This window comes from Quercus suber, unplaced genomic scaffold, assembly GCF_002906115.3.
Source record: "Quercus suber isolate HL8 unplaced genomic scaffold, Cork oak 2.0 scaffold_507, whole genome shotgun sequence".
In the NCBI taxonomy this organism is placed as follows: Eukaryota; Viridiplantae; Streptophyta; class Magnoliopsida; order Fagales; family Fagaceae; genus Quercus; species Quercus suber.
Window position 1 is genome coordinate 89,705 of NW_027069956.1, and position 10,808 is coordinate 100,512.

At 34.5% G+C, this 10,808-nt stretch overlaps 1 protein-coding gene and 1 long non-coding RNA gene across 2 annotated transcripts; one reads left to right on the plus strand and one right to left on the minus strand.

Moving 5' to 3' along the window:
* The first annotated feature begins 1,797 nt into the window (after positions 1-1,797).
* LOC136063285 (uncharacterized) lies at positions 1,798-4,729 on the plus strand. The gene is made up of 2 exons (XR_010624966.1): positions 1,798-2,117; positions 3,354-4,729. It is a non-coding gene; the product is annotated as an uncharacterized LOC136063285 (long non-coding RNA).
* On the minus strand, positions 3,963-10,520 carry LOC111983976 (sulfate transporter 1.3; the record flags this gene model as incomplete). Its single annotated transcript, XM_065763442.1, is given in 16 exon segments — positions 3,963-4,607; positions 4,745-4,821; positions 4,926-5,011; positions 5,584-5,774; positions 5,873-6,159; positions 6,505-6,631; positions 6,735-6,851; positions 6,994-7,107; positions 7,194-7,259; positions 7,416-7,590; positions 7,753-7,960; positions 8,062-8,110; positions 8,230-8,574; positions 8,916-9,051; positions 10,234-10,334; positions 10,464-10,520. Coding segments are annotated over 13 exon segments (1,971 nt in total). The 3' UTR covers positions 3,963-4,463.
* Between the last annotated feature and the right edge of the window lie 288 nt (positions 10,521-10,808).

Here is a 10,808-nt window from a genome sequence, read left to right on the forward strand (position 1 = left end):
GGGGGGAAAAGAGAGAAAACAAGAAGGTCTCCTCGGCCACGGGCCGAGGAGCGTCCCCCATCTGTAAATGCACTCTTAGCATTTTTTATAAGAAAAGTTCGTGCATGGTGATCGACGGCCAGCACCTAAACCTTTCAATCCACCCTCTATAAATTTATTGTTTGGGCTGGTTGGGCCGAAAACCCATTCGTATTCAGGGTTAATCCAAATCGGGTCCCTACATAAAGATTAAGAGGAAGGAGGCAACATTAGAAATTAACAAGACAACTTTATAACAAATGGTTTTGTTAACGGGTACCCTTAAGACATTTGTTAATTGACAATTTTATCAAAATTTGATATCACTTTTATGAAAAATATAAAAAACTGTCAAAAAATCAGTTACTTTTTTTCTTTTCTCATAAAAAAATTAATTTTTTTTTTTAAAACCAATGTCCTCTGGCCATCCATTAATTTTTCCCTATAACCAATAAATATTCCATGTTAGTTATCATTCCTCCCGGTGACATAATTTCATACAAGATCAGCAAAAAAATAATTCATATAAGCTCACAAATGGGAATAACACAACAATTGCTATTGACTAATTAATGATGCTGATTCATTCATACCAAACCTTTATGTCTTGTTTATGGAGTTTTCAGCACGGATAAGTATGGAATAAAAAAACTAGGACAATGTTATGGAAAAAGTTTGGCACACAAAGCACATTAGGAAGATCTCAAACCCAATAGACTGACACACAAGACATTAATGTTTAATAAAAAGTCTTTTTTTTTTTTTTCAAGAATAAATTTCTGAAAACGGGATTACAAAATTTACAAGATAATATAAACACAACGTTTTCAAGAACAAAGAGTGTAGTAATAATTGTATAATAGAAAGGATCCTAATCCCAAATTATGGACCCAGTAGACAGAATCCCTTTTGCACCGGATATAAAATCATATCATCTTCAAAAGCAGGTTATTTAAGAATAATATAGGATGCTATCAATCTAGTATTACTTTATGTTAAGAATTTTATAATGGCAAACTTTTCCATAATGAAAGTATGAATGAATCTGGCTTCCTTTGCAACTACATTCAGGAAACGAAAAGGACAATGAATCCGCTTGTCCTTGGTTGCTTATATCATCCAGTTGGCTGAAACTTGAAATTATACTGTTATTAATGCCACATTCTGAAATTTATATTTTATGAAGCTTCACAAACATTAGAGAATATTGATGTGTCATGTATGAACTATGAACCAACGTGCTTTATGTTTAATTTCTTGTTTCTTGGTTAATATATCAGGAAGTGTAAATATGAGACTGGCTATAAGCAAAAAGATGCAAAGGCAGATCCATAACTTGCAGGCTTGCAGCTTTTGATGCTTAAAAGAAAGAAAGAAAGAAAAAAAAAAAAAAAAAGGGTTCAATGGGCACTTTTTTTCAGTAAAATGGTAACATACATTCATAAAATGGGAGTAAAAAATATGAAGGATTTAAAAGGTGCATATGTAATATGTAAAATCCACAAATACAAAGAACATAGGACATTCTTGCAGTTACATTTAAGTTTTTTTGAGATAGTTATAAGATGGTGTTAACTTCGCAGCTCGAACCATTTCTCCTCCCTAAACCCTCAAGCACTTTATTCCCAGCCAATAAAACTGCAAGGCACATGACCGGTTACATTCAAATTGATAGACAAACTCAACGTTAGATTCAATGAATAATATAATAATGTAAACTATAATAACCTTATCTACATTATTTATTTAATTATAGTATCAGATTAGGATACCAGATACTCCACTTAAAAATCTTACAATGACCCTCCCACCATACCGTAATCAACCAGACCTATTCTCCCACCGTTTCCATTTCAACACTGCCTACTCACCTTTTTCTTACTCCTCCCTTCCCATTTCAACACTTTATAATTATGTATCCTTTTTCTCTCATACAACAACCTTATTCAAGTTCTCTCAGACTGTATCTCTTACTGCGTGGAAGAATTTGTCCTCACCAGTCAAATTTGCTAAATTGGTATTGGACTTATGAAGCTTTTCAATCACCCCCAGTCCAGGATTAGTCAGAGCAAGCTGTTCAACAAGGCACTTCTGTCAAGGTAATTTGACTACTGTCATAGCACAAAGATAATTAGTAACAAATGCATGGTATATACACACTTGATAATAAGAACATACGCACTTTTGGTAAGGTAATTTGACTAATATCATAGCATATGCACAATTATTAACAAGAACGTAGTGTGATTTTTTTTCTGAGGATGCTGTCATATAGTAGATTATATGACTTTATCCTTATTCTTAGTCCTTTTTCTGACACCAAGTCTTGAATCCTTCACACCATATGAATTCTGTTACACGCAAACTTAATCAAAAGGTCAAGGGGAGGTGGTGCCTGTGATTATACAAATATAAAGCCTTTTGAATAAATGACTTACTGTCTCTTCTAGAGTCTTTTTGTTACTCTTCCAAGACATGGATGCCAATAATGTCAATATCAGGCTGTCAATAACGGCTGGAACAAACACAAAACCTCAGAAGATATGAGTTTGACTTTGGAGTCTCCAAAATTGTCAACGTGACATCTCAACTACTAAAATTGCTTTCATGATTGATGTCTGAATTTCAATTTTTTTTCCTTATCAATCAATTATGCAATATCCTGCAAGAAAATTGGTCTTGATCATGACAAAATCCTGATGAGTTCTGAACAATTTTAGCTTGTAAATCGCCCAAAAGCAGTGGTTATGTAAGACATCATAAATAATGACTTACAACACACCATTCCACATATTTCAGGTATAAAACCTCTAGCTCTAAGAAACCAAAAGGGTCAGCTCTATCAGATTATTCTAGCAATCCACAATCCCTAAGCAAAGGAGAAAGATCGTCTAGAAAATATTAAAAATAATAATTAATGAAATTGCATATGATAAATGTCTTTAAAATATTTAAATGCTAAAGTTCTGTTTAGTTGGGTTAGGTGTCTATCCACTATGACTGGGTCATCAAAGTTGGTGGAAGCGAATAAGCAATACATTATGTTCCAAGTCGAATTCTTGACATGTAGTATAGGAGAAAGGCTGAACTCAAGTATCAAATTGAGTTAGATTCTATCTACTATGACTTCGACTCACATGTGTATATCCAACACTATCATAAAATAATGCATGCAAAACAAGTCTCTAATTCTATTTTTTAAAACATTTTATCTGCCTAATATTCTATGGCCGGATGTGTAATTTGAGTGGAAACTGATATGAATCTGCCTTCTTTTATAACTGTGTGCCTGAACTTAAAGAATTTTTTTTTTAAAAAAAACCCTCGTCTTGCAGCAGCTTAAATAATCTGGAAGCAAACAGGGGCCATGGACGCCACCACTGATGTAAGGAAACTTACATATCAAATTATAATGACAGTTTACCTTTCATTGATTCATGTCTTGTAGTTTACCGTTTTATTAGAAGGAAGAATTGAGTTGTTAATTCTATGGCAGTATGGCTTCATTTGATTGACCTTGTCCACTATTCAGGTTGGGGTTAAAACTTTCTTACATGTGAGCTTTTACTTAATCATAACTCATTCATTTACAACATTTGTGATAGAATCCTTAAAAAATTACATGCCATTTACCACGTGTGTCATTTACATACATGCATTGCTAAATTAGACACGGACTTAAATTCCATAGATTTTGAACCCATGACCTTACCCTCCGTCCTTCTATCAATGAAGGTTGAAGTGTCGTAACCCAATTATGCTAAATATATTTGTTAGGGAACACATATTTACCCTCCCAGCCACCTTCTCCCTTGATTCTCCTCCCCTCTCCCTTCATCCAAACATAGGGTTAATTATAAGTACCGCAAGTAATGAAAGCTCGTTGTTTTTCATAAAAAACAACGTACATTATTTACATGGATCCATATGTTCAAGACTTGAAGTTATGTCAATCATGAGAATTGTCATCATGAAAATTGGCCTACAACAGAATGTAAAGGCAGTATTATTCAGACACAAATCCAAATGCCCATTTGGATGTTCAAACAGAGAGACCAACAACAAAATCTATTACATATTCCTAGACACTTTTTTTTCTTTTTTCTTTTTTTCGTTTCCTCATCAAAAGGAAGAAAATAAAATTCCCCAAGGGTGTGAGAAGTGTAATAGCCTAATAGGTAGTAAACAGAGAACAATGGACGATTCTGAGGTAAAGACTTCTAAGGGCATTTCTGTAAAGTAGACAACCATATCCCTTTTTGAGTGCTCAATTGTGCACCCTTTTCATTTCTTTTCTACTCATTAGGACCACTCAGCGTCCACTTTTATAATGACCTCGTCACCATCCACCATTATAATCTCCCTTTCTTTGTACAAGAACACGAACTGTAGTACACCTACTTCTCATTTCTCTTATGCAACAACACACATTCCATGACTCTTTATCAAGGTTCTTCGGCAAACTTAGGATGGCAGGATAAGACCGCGTCTGCAACTGTGAGGAAGATTTTGTCCTGACCAATCAAGTTGACAATTTTGGAGGCATGAAGCTTGTCAATCACTGTTGGCCCGGGATTTGCCAGGATGAGCTGTGGAATGACATGCAAAACTTCTGGTAAGGCAATTAACTAATTCTAGAGTTTTCGAGTATATGATGTTGTCACATTCAAAATTTACAAAGAAAAGAGTACAAGTAAGTTGATTTTTAGCATGGATGTGAATTTACCTGCAAGTCTCTCTTCTGGAGAGTGTTATATAGTTCTTCTAAGGCATTAATGCCACTAGTGTCAATGTCAGTAACGGCTGCAATAAAAAGAAAAAAACACAAGAAAACAAAGTTCAGATGTAAACAAGAGTGATGTGTTGGCATATTGAGTTTAGAGAGTTTGCAATAGATAATTGCTTACGTGACATCTCAACTATCAAAAACTGGATTGTTTGTGGGTCGTCTGCTTTTAATTTTTCTTCCTCATCTGTCAACCACCTTAATATCCTGCAATGAAGTTGAACTTAAGCATCTGGAAGCTACTAAAAGTCCAACCAATTTACTCATTCTCAAAACCATAAATGTTATCCTAATTTTAAGTTCTTAATATGGAGACTCTGTATATCATATATTACAGAGATTAGTCCTAAAATGCACCATGTCAAAATTAAGTACAAAACTTTAGTAAGTCAAAGAAACAGCTCAATTAGAATACTTCCAACCGTTGAAAATTTTCATTCTTTTAACTTGGTCATTGCAGAACAAACAGAGATGAACTATTCCTAAATTATTTCTCATCCTTTTTGCTATCAGTTAACGTTCTCCATCTTCTCCAAAAAAAAAAAAAAAAAAAAAAAAAGGTTAACGTTCTCCATGTTGCAATTTTCTCATCTAAAATTCTTTGTATTCCTATGTAAATTAGATGACTTTCTGGGCTATAATCAGTCCTCGGATTTGTTCACTAGAAATTTAGAAATTGTAGGAAATTGCCTTGATACAATTAGTTATAAGATTAATTGCATTGAGTTCCAGATTTAGAGAATGACATGAACTTAGTACAAGAGAAAGACCATCTTTACCTCTCCTTAATGTAATTGGAGTTGGAAAAGTAAATTGCAGAATCAACTCTCACAATCAGAATGCCTGGAATTTTAGTTGCTTCTGGATATTGTAGGATATTTCTGTACACAGAGGTCCCAGGGAGCTTTCCCAGAATTGCTGTCCTTGGCCTGGTAACTTGTAAGAGGATTTTAGCAAAGGATATACTGACCTGCAACAACACAGTAAGAAAAAAAATTAAATCACTTAAGACAAATCACACTTATTTAACATTTAGGAATTGAAGATGGTAGATATCTCAATACTTACAGCAATTAAGAGGCCTATCTCGACAGATACAAAAATTACACCAAAGAAAGCTCCCATACAAGCAATAAAATCAAATTTATCAATCTTCCATATCAGAATTGCTGCCTGAATGTCAATTAGGCTGATCACAGCATTTATGATGATGGCAGCAAGAATGGCATTCGGTGTATATTTAAAAAGAGGTGTGATGAATAGCAACGTTAGTAATACAACAATGGACATCACAATGTTAGAGACTGCAGTTTGGCAGCCCGCCATGTAATTCACAGCTGACCGAGAGAATGAACCTGCAAGTAATGAGCAGTTATAGTCATCATAAGAGAATATCAATCATCTCCAGGATACTTAGTCGCATATACTTCTACATATTAGGTCATTTAGGACTCCATACTTCCATGTCTCAGGGAGCAACATATATAACGATCTGGTAATTAAAGTTCAGATTCTTTGGCCCAGTTTTATGTATATATATTAAACACCTAAGTGTCATGATAAGAGCAATAGCTTTAAAATAGTTTGTTGTTACAAAAACAAAGGACTGTAGGATTTAAATCTTGTCAGACATGAATCTTATTCCCATCCCACCATTTAACCAGTATCATCATTTGACTTAATTTGTGCTTCCATCTCACCTGTTGCCACATAGCAGGAAGTCATCGAACCAACAACATTCATTGCTCCTAGTGCCACCATTTCTTTGTTTCCATCAATTTGATAGTCCTTCATAGCTGCAAATGTTCTTCCAATTGCTATGGCTTCCTGATAAAATTTCCCCATGAAGAGATGGATAAGAAATTGGCTTAGATACAAACTGAAGATTATATTCTTTTGATATGAATATATGGGTTACACAATGGCTCACCGTCAATGCAACCATACCAGCCACAACACCAATCTTAAAACCTTTGCCGAGATATTCTCCATGGAAATATATATCATTCACTGATGAAGGATTGATTCCTTTATCTATATGTCTCACCTTTACATATCAATAAAACTGTTAGTGTTGTTGCTGTTGCCATTTCTACTATTTCCATTCCTTACAATGATTAAGATTGTTACTACAACTTTTTGTCATTAAAAAAAAAAACAGGAGAAGAAGAATGATGAGAAATGCTTACAATTGCAACACCTTTCTTTTCTGCATGGGTAATAAACACAAAAAATGTGGCCAGAATAACGGATATCAATGGGGCAATTGCAGGCACCCAGAAGAACTTCTTATTCCTTTTACCCTGTTCGCAAAATATGTGAGAATCAGAAAAAAAATTCACAAAAATTAAATATTTTATATAAATAGTGTAGAATTAGGAGCTCTTACTAGGAATTTAGCAAATAGAAGAAAACATAAAAAGATCACTCCAATCAGTATAGTCTGCCAGTTCCACTGCAAGATGTTGTAAAATAAGTTTCAGTAACTTGGCTTGAAGTTGTTTTTGCTTTGAGACTCTTAATGTTGCAGATTTTTTAGAAGAAAAGAATAAAGGAGGATAAAGTGAACAAAAATAACTGACATATGAGATAGAGAAAAGAGAGATCTTACTCCATGATTGACTGAGCTAAACACTGACCGCAAAACAGAGATAATATCAGAATTCTTTGTGAAATCTTTTATGCCAAGAAAACCCTTAAGCTGTTGGAGGGCAATTGTGATGGCAGCTCCACCCATAAAACCAACAATGGCAGCATGGGATAGGAAGTCAATCAAGAAACCCAACCTGATAACAAAACCCAAACCACCATAATATAGTCGTAGTGGAGGCTAGAAGTTTTCAGAAAGGCTGGAAAAGAAAAAAGGATAGAAGCAACGCAAAACCAAGAGTAACAAACATTTCAGTGAAAATTGCTTTTGCAAAATATGAATTATGGTACTTAATTACCTAAAAAACCCTAGTGTTGCTTGAGTGATTCCTGCAAAGAAAGTAGCTGTGAATGCGAGCCGTCGATACTCTATTGGATTTGTAGCAGAGTCAATCTCATTCTGAAGTAAGGTCCCCAGCAATAGAGACACGACAGCAACTGGTCCAATGGCTATATCTCTTGAACTACCCATAAAGGCATAAATCAGTGGTGGAACAAAGCTGGAATCTGTAAAGATTTAAAATAACAGAAAACAGAGAAGCTTTGTTACAAATCCTGAAAGGCAGTTATGGCAACACATGGTGTTCATAGGTAGTACAGAAACTTACATAGTCCATATTGTGGATCCAAATTTGCAAGCTTTGAATAGCCAATGTCCTATTTTAGGAGTCAAATAAATTGTTAGAGCAGTGTAAATGGGTCAAATCTTTTTGAGTTTCTGTTTCTATTTCTTCCTTCTTGTTTACATTTCTATATCTTTTAGGCAGAAAATTTACCTGAGGAATGCAGAGACTTGCAATAGTGAGTCCTGCAATAATATCCCCTCTAAGTTTGCTAAGGTTGTAGCTTCTCACCCACCCAACTATGGGGAAAAAGGTCTCGATGCCTAGGAGTAACTTCCGAGACTTAGTTTGATCCTTGAAGGGACGTAAAGGCTCATCTGAAAAGAATGTTTCTTTAACATTATCTTTGAATTCCTTGAAGAGGTTTTGCTTTGGGGGAACTCCCACCTTGTGAATGTGATGCATGTTCTGTGAATGATGGTGGGAGGGGTCCATCTTTTTTGTGTGAAGATCATCTTCAGTTGAGTGGCCCATTGAAGGCATAGACAACTAGTTCACCTGGAGTGCAGGAAAAGAATTAGAAAAATCATTACCAGAAGCATCAGAATGCCAATCATAAATGAGAAGAAGAATGGAGCAAAGGCTTTAAAACACTGCACCAAAACATCTAAACCACAAGCAAGATAGTTCATTTTAAATCCAAAATGTAATTATAACACCTTCAATCTTCAAAGCAAGTTAAAGAATTGACCATCCTATGTGGCTAATGTTTCCTTAATATTGATCCAAGTAAAGTTACATTAAGTTCATATAATTGGATTTAAAATCAAAGAACATTAAAACTACTCTGACACCAAGACAGACTTATAAGTAAAAGGTAATAGTTGAGGGTATTTAACCTCAATGAAGTAAATAGATGCAAGCAGAAGGTGCAGACAATCAATGTGTAGAGTCTTCTTGATGTGGAAGGTAATTGTATTTGGGAAGCTCTTGCTTATATAAGTTCTTAAAGGATTTCTAGTCAAACTTATCAAGCTGAAAGAGAGAAGCATAAAAAAGCAATTAGGTATGAATCTGGATATCTTACATGTCATATACATAATAAACATCATAGTGAAACAAAAATTTTCAATCTCAGGCAGCTGATGCAAAGAATTTTTTTATTACCTTGTGATTGATGTAAAAAAGTAATCATCTCTTCCATAATTGTAGTGCTTATGGATAAAAATATCTTGCTTAGGAAGGTATTGACTTACAAGCACATATGGCAGCAGCTAGGACACTAGAAGCACATGACCTCACAGTCCTACCTTTTTTTTGTTTTTTTGTTTTTTGATTTGTTTTTTGTTTTTCCCTCCCTTTTGCTGCTAATGGAAAAGAGAAGGTAGAGGGAGGGTACTGAAAGGACCCCCTTTAAGGGCTGCAGATGCCTAAATTTTTAAGTCAATAAAGGGTATGCAAAATGCGACGCCCGTCTATCACAACCAGTGACCAAAAGGAGTAGTTTTAGTCTTACTAGGGGGTCTCCTAATTGAAATGTAGCTGATCAGGCCTAAAATCTTCAACATGGCTCCATTTTGACATAAACCCCTATTCAAATCTTACTGCAATCTATTGGCTAATTTGCTTTACAGAAAATCTTCTAAGAATTTGTATGGACCAGAATTGCAAACAAAAGAAACAATTGGAGAACACTTTCACATAGCTAAAAGGGTATCCAATTTGTTGAGAGAAGAGGTGCAAGTTGTCAATGTATACCAATACAACGCCTTGTTCTACACTATTAATCCAATAAAGATTTTCGTTCCACAATATTTCAGACCTACTAGTATCATTTTTGATTGACACTGACACCCAAAAAGCAGCATCCAAGCATTTTTTACTTTAATTTAGCATCATAGAAAATATGCTATTCCCAAAATGGATTAAAAATATTAAAACTTTAAAATTTCCTAAACGTCCAAGAATCAATCATGCCCCTTTGGAATAGCCTAAGGCTGATCCAACAAAACCATCTTAATCAACTGAAATTGATAAATATTAGCATTACCCAAATATCAATTCTAAGAGTAAATAGTGGAATCATAAACAGCTTACGAAATGAATCAAAAGACAGATATAAACATAAATATTTTCTTTTTTTGCAATTGGGTACCTTGCAAATTGCATGTTTTGTGTAAAGAATAAATGCTAATGAACATAGAGTATTGCCTAAACCTCATTCGTGGTTGTCATGCAAGCCATTGATAGTGCGGGATTCGATTACACCTAGACAAAGAGGCCGACCTTTCAAACATCCACTTTCTTGTTCATATCATCTGTGGTCAAGAACCAACAACAACAAAAAAGACAAAGAAAAAAGAATATCAAACAACAAGAGCTAATAAGAAATTGCAAAAAAGAATTAAACTATCATAATTGAATGTAATACTAAAATAAAGTGATACCTGAAATCTGCCACCTCCTACCCTTTACAATCTCCACACCTGATGGTCCTCAAGTTTCTGGAGAAAAAAAAAAGGGGTATGATTATTGCTAAAACGTGCAGATAGAACTTTAAATAAACAAATACTAATTATGGTATTTTAGGAACAGAACCAAAGAAGAGAACCCATATTACGTCTACGTGCAATTGCAAATCCATTATTTGCATCTACATTCTTATTATTGCTTTAACAGGTACAATCACACTCAAAAAAAAAAAAGGAAAAAGTCATCGCAATTTTCGTAGACCCTGGTAAATAACAACCCATGGTTTAAAAAAAAAAAAATAGCAAACCAAAAAAATAGGG